The sequence below is a fragment of the Octodon degus genome, unplaced genomic scaffold (assembly GCF_000260255.1).
Source record: "Octodon degus isolate 3935 unplaced genomic scaffold, OctDeg1.0 scaffold00144, whole genome shotgun sequence".
In the NCBI taxonomy this organism is placed as follows: Eukaryota; Metazoa; Chordata; class Mammalia; order Rodentia; family Octodontidae; genus Octodon; species Octodon degus.
This window is the reverse complement of record NW_004524720.1, coordinates 839,124-859,310: the sequence shown is the minus strand read 5'-3', so window position 1 is coordinate 859,310 and position 20,187 is coordinate 839,124. Positions and strand designations below refer to the sequence as shown.

General features: G+C 39.2%; 1 protein-coding gene across 5 annotated transcripts in view; it reads left to right on the top strand.

Annotated features, from left to right (window-relative positions):
* Window positions 1-20,187, top strand: part of Mpp7 (membrane palmitoylated protein 7) — a 256,221-nt gene that overhangs the window by 200,809 nt on the left and 35,225 nt on the right. For all 5 annotated transcript variants that reach the window (XM_023701932.1, XM_023701930.1, XM_004641864.3 and 2 more), the window contains one exon: window positions 12,172-12,342. In XM_023701932.1, coding sequence (XP_023557700.1) covers window positions 12,172-12,342 — 171 coding nt within the window. The remainder of the gene's footprint in view (window positions 1-12,171; window positions 12,343-20,187) is intronic.

Here is a 20,187-nt window from a genome sequence, read left to right as displayed (position 1 = left end):
AAAACATCCCTCTCACAGGATGGGTCTCTAGCCATCCTCAGCTCATGGAAGTTTTTTTTTTTTTTTAAATAATTTTTTTATGTATTTAGTACAGGGTCTACAGGTTGGACTCGTAGTGATCCTCCTGTTTTCAGCCTCGCAAGCACTAGGATTACAGGCATGCTCTACCATGCCCAGCCTCAGTTGAGGTTTCAACGTGCCCCAGGGGTGGGGCCAGCACAGCACACCCGGGATTGAACCCTAGTCGCTGAGCCTGCCTAGGCAGGCTTTTTAGTCTGCTGAACGATCTGGCCAGCCCTCATGGAAGGCTTATCTGGACCTAGGATGGCTCTAGAAAAGAACCACAAAGCTCCTAGGAATTTGGCACAATTGTGAAGCCTTTTGCAAGGATTACTTACATGCATCTCTGAAGCTGTGGCTTATTTAGTATTGTTTTTCCTTGCCTAATACCCACTTCCATTCCTGCATCTTCTGATTTCACTGAACAGAGAAACAGAAGTGATCTACCTTACAGATAACTATCTTTGGAGTAAAAGTGTAACTGCCAAGATCTACTTGTCGAGCCTTGACTACCGTGGATCTAATCAAGTCAACAGTTTAGTGATTATTTTCACTTTCTTTGAAGTCCATAGAATCAAGCACAAAGTAGCATCTAAAAGAAGCCTTTAATCTGATGAGCTTACATTTTTGTAAAATAAATTTCATGTCAAAATGATTTAAGTTGACACTTTTGGAAAAAATCACATTATGATGCTCCAAGATTCACATACTAATTTTTAGTAAAATTAAAGTATAAAACCGTATTTCATAAGGTTTCATTGATATGGAAGTACACTGGTTCTTTTTTATTTATTTTTTTTTACACTGGTTCTTATTAATGTGTATCAGTGTTTCTCTCCCCTGCCTCAGGAATTAAACTTTTTTTTTTCTTTTTTCCATAATTTTATTGAGAAACAAATAGCAATGAGACAGTTTCAAATCAAATTGGTAGGACAGTTCCAATAATTAACACATTGCATACTCAGGAATTAAACTTATTTATAGTTTGTTACTCTGTTACATCCCTAGCACAGTTCTTTATCTAGTACATATTTGCAGTACAAAATGATTACATTGACTCTAGGCAGTTGGTACACTGCATGGCACTTCAATGCTTTTTGCATTTCCTTCTTCCTCTCTACCCTCTGTCCCTTAGTCTCCTTCCCGTTTGCAGGAGATCAACCTCCGTGTTTCCTTTTATCTATGTTTTATTTTGCTATTTACTTATACTTTGAGCTTCTCATATAAGACAAACACAATTTTTAAGCTGTGTGTCTAATTTATTTTTCATCTAACATGGTTTTTAGGTATATCAATTTTCCTACAAATAACTCAAATTTGTTTATAGCAGAGTTGTAAGGACCATTTTTATTTTGAAACAGGATCTTGATAAGGTGCTTGGGATGGGTTCAAACTTGAAATCCTCTTTTCTCAGCCTCCTCAGTAGCTAGAATTGCAGGCATAGCCCATCATACCTGCTTTCCCTAGCTTATTTCTTAGAAATCAGCTTATTTATTAATAAGGAAAAGATTGCTTTATTGAAAGGAATAAAAAACTTCAGTGAGAAGGCAATGAAAATTGTATGTGGATTGAATAAAATTGTGTAATAGCATGAAAGTAAATAATATACTGCAAATGTGAATTGTAGGAAATTATACTTTCTAAAAGTTGAATCCCTGTACATCAGGAATTAACTATAAAGAATGCCATTAGTAGATAGTTTAAATGTGTATACTGTACCTATACATGTGTATTATTAGTATTAATTCATGTCCTCCTGTAAGCTTTTGAAGATTTTATTCAGCGTTGGTGAGTGATATAGGACTTAGTGTAGTTTTTGTCTTTGTGTGTGTTTAGCTGCCAAAGGACAGCTGCCTCTCAGTGGTGCAACAGCAAGCTTAAAGATTCTCTGCCTTTTTCTCACTGCAGTACAAAATACTCCAGATAAAGAGTTACTTGTTTAAACATAAAATGACCACTGGTTTCAGTGCTTCCTTCATTGTAGAATAGCTCCATAATTTCAAAGTCTGCTCATCAAGCTCCTTTTCTAGCAGACGAATTACTTTTTCTCCACTTTTGTCCTTGCTGCAGTATTCCATGCAATGCTTTAAGTAAGATTGGTTTGGGAATTATGGACGCTGAGAAATTTCTTTCTACTTAACTAGTGTTTAACTAAAGTTTAAAAAATCTGCCTCTTTGCTGTTATTTCTTTTAAATAATATTATTTACAGATCTCTACTTCTGTGCACTTTTTCTTATTCTTATTTCTACACATATCCTATGTTGAAGCACACTTGAGCCTCAAAAAATCACACTAATTGAATAGATCTAGTGAAGTTTTTCATTTGCCCCAATATTTATTTTATTAAAGAATATTAGGTAGGTAAATACCACTGTATAAATATACTACCTTAATATTATTCAATAAAGAAAACTTCAATGAAGAGAACATTTAGAAGCATTGTTTCAGGAATGGTTCAGGGTCCTTCTTCAACAGAAAGAGCTCTGTCTGTTCTCAACATGTCTGCAGTACTACTTGGAAATTTTATTTCATTTCTTTTCTGACAAACTCTTCCTACTTGCAGGTTGTGTGGATGGATTCAGTTTAAAAAATATTAAAACTTTTAAGTACAGTTTTCTCCTCTGTTGAGAACTATATTTTTATGTACAGATTTATGTGTGCATGTTGTATTTTCTCATAATTTTGAAAATGTAAGTAACAATTCATTTCTTTCTAAACTGGCTGGCAGAAAATTAAATTCTCATAGTTTTCTCTAATTATTATAGTAATGTGTTACTGTTCTTTAAAAATAAATTGTAAAAACAATAAAACGTCATTGATATCAAGAAAACGTTGAGATATGAGTAACTTTTTCCTTTGGAAATTACAGATTGATACATTAGGTTTCAATTTTTCATTATGGAAACTTTGAGTTTCTTTTTGTATTTTTGGCATAAGATGAGCTGAATATTTGTGGCATTTGAACATTTCTTTACATTTTACTGAGAGCAGCTTTGGACCTATAGCATTGCAGAGATGAAAACCTTCTCCTTTTTCTATACCAATTAGCATATGTATGACCCATTAGTATAAACAGGATATTGTTCATTCTTAGTGATTTTTTTTCTAACATTGTTTTATAAGATGAATATAGAAGCTGATCAGTCTTGGCCTTCAGAACCCATTAAGTTTTGTGGTTTCCTATTGTCAGTTTAAACCTACTTCCAAGATTTTGTATGTGTCACTTTAGGATGTTCTTAATATCCTTTTTTGTTTAGGGGACTTCTTTATGACTGGGTACCTACTGGCACCATTTGAATAATAATTTTATATTAAAAGCATATCACTACATAGCTTTTATACATCCTAGATTATTTACACCATTACAAAGCAATGCCATTATATTAAAAATTTATATTAATGGAAATGTTCACTGTTGTTTTCCAGAACCTGACATTGTATAATAATTTCTATACTTAGATTTTATTAATGTCTGCATGGGTTTTCTTTTTGATTATTTCCTAAGAAGTTTCTTTACAGGAAAACTTTCTCTTTTTTTGTAACTCAATTACCACTTGAAATAGTTAACTATTTCCTTAGTCAGATTGTTCTGATACTTACGATGCAAAAAATACTTTCATGCCATGTCTTAGGAAATACTTATAATTTAAAAAATAAAAATGACATCTACATTTTAGTATACTTAAAAAATCAATTTAAATGTTTATCTCCCTTTAAGAAATTAAGCAATGTTCTTGACTGTGTTTGGGTCAAATGAAAACATTTCTTTAAAACTTAGAAATTTAGTGTAGATCCTTCAATAGATCTCTTGCTTTTTGAAGGGCTAATAACATCTTTGTCCTGTTATGATTAAAAAAAAATTCACTAAAATTTTTTCTTATGATATAAATGTCTATAACTTAAACATATTAAAAGTTTATATAAACATTAGAAATACATAGTCTATGATGATGTTAGACCACGTTGGTATGTAAAAGACATGTAACCGATTGAAACTGTCCCACTTGAAAAATTGCAGGTGTTAACATAATCTTTCAGTATTTATTTTCTTTGAGTTAGCAGAAAGCCAAAGCCCTCTTCCCTGATCGCAAGTGTGATTTCTGACAGTGTGGGTTGTAAGTTATGCTGGCTCCGTGTGAGAGGTTGTGAGCTGATGGACTTGCTTATTCATGAAATGGTTATTTATTTTTAATAAAATGGCATCTGAAAGAGCACAATTCTGTGAAAAGCTGAATCTTTAAAATTATAAATATGTACTTGATAAACTTACATTGAAGTTACTTATTTGTAGGACCCAAAGGTGAGAGTTTGTGATTTTAAGAGATTTTCCATCTATAATATACATTCAGTTTTGTTTCTAAACTATTATTTGTGTGCGTGTTCTGTCTTCCCTGATGATTAGTTCTTTTACTACATTTTGTTATAGTTTTCCACTGTTTTAATTTTTAGTTCTTTTTTTAACTTTTGAATTTATTGGTTGTTCCTAACTACTATGGATATCAAATTTTTGCCTATTCCCGAGTTAATTTCAAAATGCAAGTGCCTGGAACCTGTCTTTGAGACATGATTAGGTTTATTTTGTGTCATACGTTGGCATAATTACACAGGCACGTCTAGCACTTTTGTACTTCATTTGTTTAGTTTTTCATATATTATAAACTCTTCATCTTTATCTTTTGTTTTTCAAATTATAAAATTATGTAATATTACAAATTTCTTTTAAAAAGTAGCATAATTTTCTTTAGCCTTCTCTACCTGAAACAACCATTGTCTTTTAAAATGTGTTTTCTTCTGCATTTCTGTATCATACTAGCTTTTATATTAGTAAAAAAAAAAAAAAAAAGGAATGCTTACAGTATAAATTATTGTATCCTAGCCAGTTTTTCCTATTTTTGTTATACCAAGTGCATTTCTGCGGTACTCTGTAGTTATCATTATAATTGTAATGGTTTTACGCCTGTTCCTTTGCAGGTGTTTCACGATTCCATTAAGCATTTCTGTATTGCTTCATATTTTGGTGTGTGCCACCAGCCCAGTCTTGGTGTCTGGCTCTGCACGCCCGGGGGCAGAGTTGGCACAGCGTGTGGTGCCAGGGATTGACCAGCTGGGGAGGATGAAACAGGAGGGTCACTATGAGTCTGAGCTGTGTGGTGAGACCCTGTACCAAACACCTAAAAAAATAAATAACTTGTCCATGAGATTACAAATCATCCTTGTCTGTACCTAGCCTGTACCCATTCTCACACAGACCAAGATGAGGAGTAGGAAGGGCTTTCTAGACAGTTTATGGTTTTTTTTTTTTTTTGATTTTTTTTTTTTTGTGGAACCGGGGATTGAACTCAGGCCCTTGCGCTTGCCAGGGAAGCGCTTTTTCCACTGAGTCATCTCCCTGGCCCCAACAGTTTATGTTTTAATCTCTAAAATAAAATTCTCCCCCTATTGGTTAATTTTCCCCAATAAACTATAAAAAGAGAGCTCATCATTTTTCTATTATTCACTTCTGTAGCATTTCAGACTTGTTCTTGACTATGTTTCATTGTATAAAACCTAAACCAAATCCTTGGTTATCACTTTAGTTATACCAAATGGTTCACTTCCACACATCAATTGTGTTTACCTGCCTCACAGGGTTGCCCTGAGAAATAAGTAAATTCACCCAGATAAAGTGCTTTGAGAAGTGCCTGTCATCTGGTTAGTTCTCAATAAATATCAAGTACTAACACCACTTAACACTACTATTTGGTATTGATATTATTAGTAAGAGTAAGGTAAGGAAACAGAGGCCAACAGTCACCTTTTTTTCTGTCTAAATAGCAGTCTGATACCTCAGTACAAAGTAAGCATCAATGTAAAGTAGTGAAAGCATTGTGCAATATTTGGGGGATCCATGGTTAATTATTTTAAAAAAATATAAAGTTTCAGCCACACTTCACAGGCTTGATCTCATGATTATATTTGAGTAATACCAGATGGGATAAAAAATTTAAGTGTAAAGCCATACGACCCACTTTTTTTTTAAGCTTAAATAAATATAGCCAAATATTTATCAGACTTAAGAATAGGAAAGTTATTAAGACAGTGGAAACAATCAAAAGGAAAGAAATTTGCAGATTCAAACACACAACCATTTTAAATTTCTTTATGATTAGTTAAGAATATTGAAAATCTTAGAAAAAACTTATGACCTTATTAAAACATATGTGTGTATGTATTTATAAAGGCCCTAATGAAAACACGAGTGAATTTATTATCCAACAGTTCATAGAAGAAATAAGAATACAAAGAATAAACTTGAAAATGTTCACTTTACTTCCAGTTAAAATAACTGTGGGGTACAGTGTTTTACTTGTAAAGTCACTAAAGATTTTAAAAGGAGTGATTAGCACTTTTCTTGCAAAATAATGAGGAGTTGGAAACATTGCTGGGAAAAATGGACATTGTTGTTAACCAGTGAGAAGCATATTTAGACAAGACCTGTCTAATTCCAGCAATTTGTGTCCATGAAATCACTAGTGACGTGTACTAGTTATCCCGTGTATAGGGATAACTGTTAGGATATTCAGATAATAAACAGTTTGTTTATTTACTTACTTGTCCTTTTGAGACAGGGTCTTGCTATGCAGCTCAGGTTGGCCTTGAGCTCACTTTGTAGCCCAGGCTGGTCTGGAACTCACAATGATCCTCCTGCCTCAGCCTCCTGTGTGCTTGGGATTGCAGGCGTGCACCATCGTGCCTGGCTTTTTTTTTTTTTTTTAATATTTTATTTATTTATTTGTGTGTGTGTGTGTGTGTGTGTGTGGCCAGCTCAGCCCACCAGGGGGCGGGGCTGGCCGGCATGTGGTGCTGGGGATTGAACCGCGGTCCCTGTGCTTTAGCTTAGCTTAGCTTGTTCTAAGTAGGTGCTTTAGACCACTGAGCCATCTCACCAGCCCGTGCCTGGCTTTTAGTAAGCAGTTTAAATGTTAATGTTTTTCACTTTAATCAATTCTATGAGGTTAAGTGATAAATTGGCAGGTCATAAATGATATCTGCTGGACAATGTTAGATAAGCGATGTCTCCTGTGATCAGGCGCTGACCTGCAGTCTCTTTCTGAAGGCATGTTCTTATTGTAAGAAGGTAAACATGCTGTTCCATTCAAAAGCACGCATCTGCAGCGCCGTGGTTCAGCCCCAGGTTGGGATGGGGCACATCCGTCCATAAGAATGTTGGGCCAATTGTAAGTTGTGGAAATGTGAAATATGAATAAAAACGCATTTTGTCTAAAACTGTTCCCTTACCCTAATTCTTTGTCAGTCTTCCTTTTCCCTTCTTTTTTAAAAAGCCAGTTCTTGCTAGGTCTTTTGCACTGGAAAGGCTCCCAGACTAGCTAGGCTAGTGCGTTTCTTCATGCTTATCTGAAAGGGCCCTTCAGCTTGAGGGTTCCCTTCTAATAGAAGAGCCAGGATTGGAAGGCGAGGAATGATTCAGCCCATTTTCCTGCCTTTGAGCTCTGTGTCCTTCATGTGTGCATCTAGGCCCTGTGTACTAGCACACCGCTCCCTCTGCTCCTGAAGCCTGGAAATCAGCGCTGAGCTGCCAAGAGGGGCGTGCCAGGGCCGCTATGTCTCCTGCCTGCCCGGGAAGACAGACTTTAGGAACATAGCCTTTTTTTTTTTGACTTAAAAATTATCATAAATGACAATAGTGGCTTTCATATCTTTTTTTATCCCCTTTGTTCTGGCCATGTTTGTGGTGGTTCTGGCTGGGGCTTTTTCTTTGTTTACTCTACATGTGTATGTGTATGTGTATGTGTATGTGTATGTGTATGTGTATGTGTGAGTGTGTGTATATAGAGGCATGTATATGGATGTATGTATAAGACATGGGTATGTAAAGATGGAACATACGTGTATATATGGAGCAAGGAAGTAAGTGAAAGATCAAAATAAGATAGAAAGGATTAGAACTCTTTAAAGTATGGTAACAAAAGTAACATGTTTTCCTGAAAAGAGAACCTAAAAAGAGAAAGATAATTAATAGTTACGAAACTTTTCTGTTATATTTCTCTAAAATGTCACACTAAATAAAGTAGTTTAGGTAGCTTAAATGATTTATCAATTGATTAATTGACTGTGATGCTAGGGATTGAACCCAGGGCCTTGTTTGTGCTAAGCAGGAATCACAGCCCCAGTTCTGGCCAACATATTTAAATCTTGCTTTGATATTACTATTTGGCCTCTTTTTTAAAAAAGTCTTTTGCCTTGTATGGTAGCAGCCAATTTAAAACTAATTGATGAGCCTTTGTATGTGGTTCTCCCTTTCCTGCTGGCATCTGCATCATGGAGGGCTGGGAAGGCCTAAGGGACTTTCAGGTAATTGGAGCCTAGCTGAGCCTGAATCTGTTGCCGCAGTGTAGAAGCGCTGAACCCTTTGCTGCAGCTTGGAGAATGGCTTCACCCTTTCCCACCCTCCTAGGTGGATGCTGTTATCTGCATTTTAGAGAACATAATACGAGGCTCTGAGAAGTTCTTTCCCCTCCTCTAGGCTGTGCAGCTGGTACATCGGTCACAGAGCCCTGGCAGCCTGCTCCTGCTTGTGGCCTTTGCTCCCTGCCCTGGGCACTCTTGCTCCCTTGCTTGGCAGAACGAGGGTGTTGGTCCAGGCTCATCACCTGTGTGGGTTCTGCAGGACTGGTAGTCGGTGCTGGAAGCCTGAGTGTGAGAGAGGTGGCGGCAAGGGATCTGTGCCTGGCAGGGAGCAGGCCTGGTGGTGCCGGAGTCCCAGCTCCAAGGCCACACGAATGTGGTATTTTTCATTTCTTCCGCCCCTTAGAATGTATACTCTTATGAAAAATGTGAAGTGCATTATGTGGCTTTGTTGAAAGTTATATGAGAAGGGTGGAACAGAAACATACTCAGTTGTCACTGCCTTTTTTTAATTTTAAAGAGTTAAAAACAAAACCAAAATGACAAAAACAAAGAAGCAAAACAACATACTACAATACAAATGGTACAAAATTTCACATATTATTGCCAAGTTTGTTGGACCAATTACTAGATATAGGTATGCAAAATTGGTCAAATACTTGAGCATTGTCTCCTTTCAATAAACCTTAATTTTTTCTTGTCCTTTTTACTATTTATTTTTTAATTTATTTTAAAGAGTATAATAATAATTGATAAGACATTAGAAATGATGCACATTTAGAAGAACAAGATGAGAGGTATCCAACTGTGGTTTTTATATTGTCCATTGCTGTCTCTGTGTAGTTGCTCAGATACAGATATTAGCATATGGAGTTAGTCAAAGTAAAGATTTTAAACATTAACTGCTATTTTCAAAAAACGGATGGAAATTAGTAGTACAATCATCTCAGCTATCCTGTATATATATTACACGATTTTTCCCCCTTTCTTTTTTTCCCTGTCTTTTCTCCTTTCCCTCATCTCCATTGTTTATTCCTTATGTTCAGTTTCTTTCCATTTTACTGTCTCTATTGTACCTTTCAGATTTTATTTATTCATTCAGGTTCTTACACTAGGGAGACAACTGCCCTTTTTCATGAGCTCAATTCAGTAAACTTTCATCAAGTACTATTCCCTTTCCCTCCCTTCCCTCTCTCCTCCTCTCCCTCTCCTCCCAGTCCTCTTCCTTCCCCCTCCTCCTGCCAGCCCCTCTTTCTGTGCAGAGGATGGAGCCCTGCCAGGTAAGGGCTCAAGGTATAGCCCCAGGACTTTTACTTTTTATTTTGAGGCAGTGTCACTAAGTTGCCTAGACTGAGTTGGCAGCTTGGGATCCTCCTGCTTCAGCCTCCTAAGGAGCTGGGCTTACAGATGTGTGCCACTGCCTCGTGCTGGTCCCCACTGTTTGACATTCCTACAGCCTCATTTTAGAAATCTGACCTTCTCCTTTTTCCCCACACTCTCCTATTTATGATGAAAGTAAAAACTTAAGCGACTTACAAAGACTCAAATAAACACTCTAAAATTCAAGTTTTAGCTGTAATTAGCTGATTAGAAAGTTTTCTACTGTATTTGCTTTGGATTAGGCATTTGTATTCTAGTTATATCCACTTCTAGTGCCAACACTTTGTACTGACTAAAGGAAAATCCTAGTAATAGTGAAGGAATTTATCGTTCTACCTGCTTATCCTGTAATTGCCTCCCAGGAGGCAAGAGCCATGGGAACCCCGGATCAGAGCACTGGGAAACACCAGCGTTCAAACATTCCACATAACTTTTGCACCAGATCACCATTGCTGTTATTCTGGATTGGTGTGTGGGTGACAGAGTCAAGGATGGAGGTGGGGTGCATGGGGTAGCTGGCACAGAGGGTGAGTGAGCTACAGGCGCCTGGGCCCTTGCCTGTGTGCTGTGTGGTGACTACTCCATGGCAGGGATCCTTCTGGATTCTCATGAATCTTTCCTAGTATTGCAGGGAGCAGGAAGAACAGAGAAATGCACAGCCTTTCCTCTGGCCCCCTTACATAGGAGGCTGCTGGTGGGAGTTTAGACTTCACAGGACCTTGTCCCCTCTCGGGGTGACCCTCTCCCCTGTTACTTCCCCCACATCCCATCTTTTGTGAGGCACTAGTGGACTTCATGACCGGTTGTGTTTCTCTTCTTTACCTCTGTAACCAAGTGTAATAGTGACCCTATTCCTCCTTGCAAACCCTTCAAGTAATCAGTGATCTCCTTCAGAGTGACTCTTGGGGGGTCACAAAAATACCTAATCAGGTGAACTTTTTCACTGCTGTCTTCATAGGTTGACTCATATTAAGCTCTAAATCCGCAAGGTGAATCCCACAAGTCCATGGGTACTCTTTGGTAATTCCTTATTGCTAATCTTTTAGTTTCTCAAACCCAATGCTAATAATTATTCACTTCTTTTACATTTCCTAAAATTTAATAGACCAGTTATTTTAAATTTGCATTTTGTTGAAAAAAAACTCTATGTTTAAAACTTTTTTATTGATTCAATTTGATCAATATTCCTTATAAGAGAATATATTTGTATATATTTAAAACATATACTTATGTTTTATTTTCTGCTGTTTCTCATGTAGACGACATCTGATATTTCGATCGACACACTGTTTTCTCTCCTTTGAGTCTGGATTTGGAGCGAGGGTCAGGGTTGTGTAGACAGAGCGTTGAAGGCACACCTGCCTACAATGCTGAACTGGGGGTAGAAGCATCACTTATCTAGAAAGGAAATGAAACCAGAACAGAGCAACAGCACGAGGAACAGATCCACTGAAATGATCATAGATCTGGCAAAGGAACTTCAGCTTAAATGGAGCTGGCATAGATGCTCTAAGTGGATGTTGCATTTATTTAAATCATAAAAAATTATTTTAGTAAAACATCATATGACCCCATTGATAAAAGTACAAAGTTGAGATCATACCCTGAAACTCATTCTGTGTATTTGAAATTATGAAAGTATAACATTTCCTTGGAGGCGCTGTCATTTACGCCATTCCCAGAGTCTGTGAAATTTGGGTGACTAGACAGGACTACACCAGGCACCTTTAACTCCATGCCTCCCTAATTTGTTTGTTTGTTTGTTTTTCATTTAACAATAGATACTGTCTGTGCTACAGGTATGTTGTTAGGTTATGCTTAAAATGTAAAATTTTTATCATTTATAATGGGAAAATTTGTCATTTATATTTAAATGCTTTTATGGTGTATTAAACTTTTTCTTACCAAATGTGTTCACTAGTCATTCCAAGATAAATTATCTTTGTGATTTCTTGCTTATTCTGCTTTGTTTTACAGTTATTCTATTCAATGAGCTCTTTATAATTTAGAACCAAAGAAAATTAATATTATAGTTGGATAAAGGTTATATATCTGTCTAAATTACTATTTTATGAAATTGCATAGTATGTTTTGCTGTTATTAAATACACTTGAAACAGTAGTATGGTGAATAAAATCTGACCCAACTTTGAGGGGTTTTGTTTTGGTTTGGTTTTTGTGGTGCTGGGGATTGAAACTAGGGCATGGCTTTTGCCACTAAGCTATATCTCCTGCACCACACTGCGAGATTTTTATTTTTATTTTTTGGGTTCTTTTATTTTAGTTACTAATAAGAGTTTTTTGGTTTTTTTTTAAAATTTGCAGCTGGTTTTAGAAGAAGTTTCCGTCTTAGCAGAAAAGATAAGAAAACAAATAAATCCATGTATGAATGCAAGAAGAGCAATCAGTATGATACTGCTGATGTTCCCACCTATGAAGAAGTGACGCCGTATCGGCGACAAACTAATGAGAAATACAGACTTGTTGTCCTGGTTGGTAAGTGTATTTTTGTATATAATTCTGAGGAAATATGTAAAGTAGCAAGAATTTAACTCCAAAGTGCTTAACAGTTGAAGCTACAAATCCTCTCAACTTGAACACTCTGCTTAGTGTCTAAAATGAAATATTTAGTCTTTTGTGCTTGTGTATCATTCAGAGGCGGTTAAGATCTGTGAAGGATGGTTATTGGTGAGTTGGTGAGCCCTCTATTGGGGAGAGCTGGCAAACATCTCTGCCACTCCTGAACCATAACAGGGCAACTCACTAGGGACAGGAGTATTTTTAATACAATTCAAGTTTTTTCAATTCATTTTGAGGCAGTAGGTATGGTATAAGCTTCCAGCACATTTAGAATTTCAGCAAAATAGTTACGGCAGACTTCAAGGATATATATTGCAAGCTAGACAGTCAGTTAACAAAAACTACTTTGAAGTAGCTAATAAATGCATGTGGCTATTTCTCCAAACGTTGGTTTCTTTGTAGTAACTTTCCAGAATTTACCTTGTCTAGCCTTTGTGGACCTGGGAGGACACAACCTTACATTGCTGTGCCCCACCCTCACTGTGGTTCCTTAAAAATGTGCTGAGAGGTATGTCAGCTATCAGGATCTGAGCCAATGATTTTGGAAAAGCTTTGGAATAGAAGGAGCACACTGTCTCTTGTTAATTGTTCCTTTGTGAACTCAAGATGACAGTTATTGGGATGAGAATAATAAATGGAAAAGCTGAAGAATTACATCTTAGTGAGGAGAAACACTTTGGAAGGTTTCAGTATGTGAGTTGAAACAGTGGCATAAGTATGGTGTGTGGGGAAGTGTTTCTTACATCTTGTGGTGCCACAAGTGATTATTAGCCTCATCAGATACCAGAATTGTTTGCATAGTTTAGAAATACATATTCATGCACTTTAGAGAAAAAATCAAAACCTCCCTTTTCAGCAGTGTTCACATGTCATCCATGTGTACAGAACCTCCCCAAACCATACCTAGAAGAATATTTCTCTAGGTTTGTTTTGTTCTTTTGAGACAGAGTGTCATGTAGCCCAACTTCTGGCCTCAACTCCTGGTGCTTCTCCTGCCTCAGCCTCCAGAGTGCTGGGGTTACAGACATGCCTTCTGACTCCCAATGTTGCTTGTGTTTATGGAGGGCTCACAGTGCTTCTAGTTCTAGTTCCTTGTTCCAGTGGAGCCACACTGATATCAGTATAAGCATGTCATGGTTCATAACACAGAGCCCCGTGGTTATGTATAAGTCCTGCATTCCCTCATTAGGCTACTTGAGATATCCCATCTGTCTCCCAACTCATTGTCCCTACTGGGCCTTCCCGTCACAGCTCTGAGTTTGTCCCAGTTACTCTTTTGTTATTGCTAGGACAAAATACCTAAAAGCCAAAATTAAAGAAGGAAAGGTTTATTTAGCTCACAGTTTGTGGAGGTTTCAGTCCGTACTCAGCTGGCTCCAAGGCAGGGTGGTACAGGGCAGAGGACAGCAGCTCATGGTGGTGGAAAGCAGCAAGACAGCAAGAGCAAAAAGGGAGTAAGCCTCTCTCCCTGTCTTATATTGCCCGTAACAGACCTCAACAGTGCCTCCCTTTCTCTTTCCTCTTGTCCACATCCCAAGGGACTTATTCCTCCAACCAGGCCCATCTCTGAATAGCACATTCAGCTGTGAATTCATCTGTTGATGAGAATGGGTACCCTCATGATCAAATCACCTTCCAAGGCCCCGCCTCTGAACTCAGGAGCCTCAGGCGGAACATTTTGTATATAAACCATTTCGCCCTGTCTCCTAAAGGCTCATGTCTATCTCCTTATGAAAAATGCATTCCGTCCATCTTAAACCTCTGTGAAACACAAATAGCAAGTTGTATACTCGCAAAATATGTAGGCATAAGGTGAGCATTTTCATTCTCAAATAGAGGAATAAGGAAAAGGAAGACATAGAACCAAAACAAGACTGAAGGCCAGGAAGGCAGACACTAATCCCATAGCCCCATGTTCAGCATCTGGAGCACGTGCCCCAAAGGTCGCGGTCAGCTGTGCCTCTGTTGCCATCTTGCATATGTGGTCACTCTCCTGGAGCTAGCACTGTTTGCTGTCTGCAGTTTTCCTTAGTATGAAAGGTTCCATGTTTTATGTTTCTGGCCTATTTAGATTCCTGGGGTTTTCTTTGTCACTTTGACTTCACTTCCATAGCTTCACACATTGCCCTTTTAGGGGCTTCTGCGAGGAGCTCTGAACCTGTGACACATTGTTTACCCTCACAGCCTTGTTTGAAAGTCTGAGTAAAAACTTCTGTGACCCTACAACTCTTGCATTTCATATGCCTAAAAAATGAGAAACTCATGGATGATGCCAAGATCTATCTCCAGTTCAAGAAGTAGCTAGCCCCCTTGGACCATGGTTACAGTAGCCTCTGAATGCTTAGATGGCTGAGGACTGTGGAATGAATCACAGGGCACCAATTTCCCAGGTGGCCCTCCTTGAGCGGGAGGCCAAGGGACTTTCTTCTCAAATGAAAAACCCTTGAGCTGGCACTAAATTGGCTCTTTCTGATTTCTGAGATGTCTTCAAGTTTTCTTCTTGTCCCAGTACAAAGTACTTGGCTGCCTTGTAGTGGTAATGATCACTTCACCATCTACTTTGTTTGACCCTAAGTTTACATGTGCTTCATTTCTGACCAAACTTTAAGTTTTTAAGTATTTCTTGTCTACTTTTTGTTGTGAATTCTCACTATAGATCTGGATAACAGTAGCTAGGAGTACTCAGGCCACAGCCTGAACATTGGACTGCCTTGAAATTTCCCCTGCCATGCAGTACAGGGTTTCAGGATAAATCTGGCGGGGATTTGACTGACTTTGTCAGATTTGAAAGTTACATTTCTTGTTATATAGGTCTTGCTTTATCTTGGTTTTAACCATCCAGCAGAAAAGTATAAAAATGAAATATAAAAAGTAAAGCCATATTAATATGTTGAGCTGTGAAAGGCTCAAGTCAACAACTTCTGACATTGCCAGTCCTACAGAAAACCCACTATTATGGACTACTGGACTATATTGGAATATTTTGCTGAATTCATGCACCTGCAATATTTAAATGACAATGGAATGCCCTTCTCTGACAAAACTAACCAAAACAGGGTAAACAAATGAACAACCATTTTGTATCTGTATATGCAAAATAGTTAGGATAGAGATACAGCTACTTTCTCTTAATTTAATGAATAGAAAGAGTTGTTCTAATAGTGTTTGTGGACAGGATATCATGTCTGCATCTTGTACTATGAATAGCCACTAAGAAGACAACAATATGCAATGTATTAATTATTGAAACTGTCCTACTAATTGGTTTTGAAACTGTCTCATTGCTATTTGTTTCTCAATAAAATTATTAAAATATAAATAAATAAATAGACGTCCCCTGCCAGATTGGCTAGTTCCTTATCTTTAAGCTCACCTTCTACAAAGACTCGGAATACAGACACAATGTGGATAAATTCTTTGCCAGAATATGATTCAAATGGCCGTTAGTCCTATTTTAGTAGAGTCCCTGTTCCCATCTAAAATTTCCTAAGTACAGTCTTTATAGCTCCACTCCATCAGTTCTCTGGTCTTCTGAACTTAGACCAGAATTGCCCATCAAGCTCTGTGTATAGCCTTCTAAGGCTTCTGAAATCCAGTTCTGCTAACTTTTCCAAACTCTTGGCACAGAACGTTTCCAAAGACTTTTTTTTTCTTTTCTTTTCTTTTTTTTTTTTTGGAACTGGGGATTGAACTCAGGTCCTTGTGCTTGCCAGGCAAGTGCTTATTCTACTAAGCCATCTCCCTAGCCCAAGACTTCTGAAGCATATGTGTGGGTATAGTTATACTGATAATCCTACTTCTTTGCTCTCAATTTTCTGTTTTAATCACCTTTCTATTGCTGTGACCTACACAGCTTAAAGGAGAAAAGTTTTGTTTTGGCTCATGCTTTCAGCAGTTTCAGTCCAGGGTTAGCTGGCTCCAAGGCAGAAGTGTCATGGCAGTAGGTCACGGGGGAGGACGACTGTCCACCCATGGCGGCTAGGAAGCAGTGAGAGAGGAAGCGCCAAGTGCAGAGGGCTGCCCTGTGAAGGAGTGCCCCTGCTGTCTAACTGGGATGGCACATTTAGCTATGAACTCATCAGTGGATTGCTCTTTAGTGAGGTTAGTACCCAGCTGTCTAATCACCTGCTGAAACCCCCACCTCTGAACCCCTGAGCATCTTGCGAACATTTTTAATAGAAACCATGACAACCAATAAATTCCAGAGGTATTCTAGGCTGCCTTTCCTCATGTGGAGTCATTGTCTTACTGGGAAACTTAGGGTCAGCCTGTGTTCTAAGGTCACTTTTCATTGTCTGCTAGGCCACCTTGACTCTGTCAGTTAAGTGGCTATTGGTTTATTCAGAGACACATGGGGTGGACTGCATCTTAGTTCATTTCTCAAGACCTTTGTGGAGGTACTAGGGGTTCATGACACTTGCACACAGCTTGGGGAGCATGTGTGGAGACTGAGTTCTACTGAATAGTCATACCCTGGCCACTGCTCCACTCTGTAACTTTGACATGGGGCCTTGTCATACTCTGGGTAAGGCTCAAGGTGAGAGGGGAAAATACCTTGGGAAAATGAATCCCTTTGGAAGTTCCTTGTCACATTTAAATCCTTTTTCACACTCTGGCTGTTATCATTTGCTTTCCAGAATCCTCAGATGGTTGCTTTTTGTATACCATCCAGAGAGTTTGGATATGTGAGTGAAGATGTGGGACCTAGTGAATGCTCCCCACTAAAGTGCTGCCCATGCTCCCCACAGCAGTGGTGTCGTCTCACAGACACAGCATGGCCCGGCTTCAGGGCTGTGCACTAGTTAGCCTCCTTAGGATTGGAGCAGTAGGGCTCCAGCTCTCAGGTCTCCCATTCAGAGATTCAAAGCATTGTCGGGCCAGAAGACTCTGGAGGAGTCATTCCAGCTGCATTTTGAGGTAAAATAATGAACATTACATTGTCAGCCAGCTATCACAGAATGACCTGAGGTATGTTGGGGCTTGGCTGTACACGAATGAATGCTGGCTGTCTAAATCCACCATTAGCAAGCAGAAGCTCATTGATTGAAACCTTGAGCAAATAAGTTAATTTCGGACCTGGGTTGTCAGCCCAACTTCAGTGACTGCTCTTCCTGTCTCCTGCTTGCAGTTTCTAACTTTCTGAGCCCAGATTCTCAGAGTAGATTCCTCCTTTACCTCCAATAGGAACACTGTCCTCAGGGTGCTCTGAAGCTGGGTGCTAAGTGTTGCTGCTCCCAAGAGCTTCCAGTAGGGTCACTGCAGTGGTGCTGCACAGGCAGTGGTGTGTCAAGGCTGTGCAAGCTAGATTTAACTGTCAGACATTTCCTGTTTGCTCTGTGATTTAGGACCCATCCATTGTTTGATTTTTAAAAAATATTTTATGTATTTATTTGGTATAGGATCTTGCTACACAGTTCGTACTTGTAGTGATCCCTCCTGTCTCAGCTTCCCCAGTGCTGGAATTATAGGTGTGTGCCACTATGCCTGGTTTCAGTGGTTAGCATGGTGTACCCAGGGCAGGGCCAGCACAGCATGCAATACTGGGGATTACTGGGTGTCAAACCTAGGTCCTTCACTTGCCAGGCAGGTGTTTAGACTTCTGAACTATCTCCCTGGCCCAGGACCCATCCATTGTTTCCATAATGAATACCTCATTTTGTGCAAGTTTAGATCCTCCACTGTCCTGAGTCATTGCTGCCACCCCCTACACCCCCACTTTACCTCCCACCCCACCCCTTCCCCCATCCCCTGCAGACTGGTTCAGCACACTCACTAGGCTCTCCTTTCCCTTCCTACACATTCATTCTGCGCTCTGTGCTTGGCCCCTTGTTCTACACATCATTGCTGTTGCACTGTTCCTTCCTCTATAACACACCAGTGAATTGCTGAACTACTCAAGGCTTATTTTCCTGGCTTTTCTCTCATGTCTGCTCCCATTTCCTACAGCTCCACTGGGGCAGTTCTCCCACACAGCAGGGAAGCTTCTGTGTTTGATCTTACTGGGTGCTGTGATATCAGAGTGGAAGAGCTGCCTCTAAGTAGTGTTTTGATATCCATAGGCAGAATTAGCCTTAGAAAATATACAGGAGGAGGAGCCCCTGCCCTTCCTGTCTGACCTCCAGCCCCTAATCCAGGGCTTCTCAGATGTCCCCTACATCCCAGTCATCTGGCTCCTTGTTCCCATGCCCTTGCTGAGTAAGCCGGGGCCTGGACAGGACTGAGAGTCTTTGTTCTACCCAGCCCTAGAGGCTTTGGTGCTGTGGGTCCTATCCTCTAGGGCAATGATGCCAATTTTCTAGAGCTTTCAGTGATAACAAGTAGGCTGCTGCAGCACACACGCCCTAGGTCCTCCCGCACCACTCTGGAGTATGCCTTGTACTTCCCGTATTGCTGCCAGAAGTGATGCTCTGGCCACACTGTGTTAGTGCTAGGCTTGCAGGGAGAAGCCCCATTGCTGTCTGAATGGGTTCAGCGTCCTCTGTTGCAGACTGTGACCTGCCTGCAAGCTATTTCTACTTTCTCCTTGTCTTGCCATCACACTTTAGTTCTACATTTTCTTAGGCTTGTGTTTTAGTGATGGTTAAACTCTTTGGGTTTGATTCTAACCTGCTGTTCAGGATTTTCTGTGACTTCTTAGGTTTGCTTTGTCTATTTTGATCAGTGGATTTATTGCTATTTTTAGCCTTATTCTGAAAATTTTACAGGAAAAGTAACTTCAACTGAATTCGTTAGTCCTTAACCTTCTATTTCCCCATTTTGGAACAGTTGCTGATATAGTGTCATATTTTTAAGTTGATTACCATTGGCATTATAACAGAACAGACTTACTGGAGAATATTAGTCTTATTCATGATGTCATGTCAGATTATGTATTATACCTAGGGGAGTGGTATATTGTGTGTCTCCCTGTGAAGGGTAGAGAAAGGAGATGATATAAATATGTTCTATTAATACAAATGTGATAGCAGTGTTTCTACCTAAGGAACCTGTCAGAATCTAGGATACCTTGCCAGGCAGGCTTTGGAAGCTCAGCCGTTGGTGTTGCTGACTGAACACGAGAGTGTGTCCTGCCACCCCATCTGCTCTATGACCTTCTGTGGGGAATGACATGCCATGGCGAGGGCTTGGGACAGCCCAGAGTGGCTTATATTCTTGTTCTCCAAAGTGTTTCCTGTTATTCACTTTGTTCTGTGTAGTTGCTGCTCAGTTAACCTGTCTCATATGTGATACACCAGAACTTATTGTTTGGAGAAATCTCTGTCTCCATGTACCATGAGGCAGAGTCCTGATGAAGGTTAAGAAGCAAGACTCTGGGATAGGAGGCAGCACCTGGGTTCTGCTGTACTCCTCAGTGGTCCTGTGACAGCGCCACCACTTACCTTTACCCTGGGCCTCAGTTTCCCCATGTGAAAGATGGAGATAATAAAATATCCCATTCTAGATTTGTTTTAAGGTTAAACAAAATAATCCTTGTCAAGACTGAGACCAATTTCCAACAGCTCCTAAGGTTTGAGGAAAAAATTCTCATATGCTATCTTAAAATACCAGTGAGATGAATATGGCATGTTTAGTATGAGTGGGCTCCTGTTGACTACGAACTTCAGAGTTCAAAACACTTGGAAGTTAGATAGTTTAGTGCTTTATCGTCTGATAGAGGTAATCAAGCATTGGGCTAACACTTTGGAAATTCTATGTTGCTCTTGAATTAACTGTTTACTTTTCATAATTGTTTCTATCTGGTGTTTGCAAAGGCAATAGAGG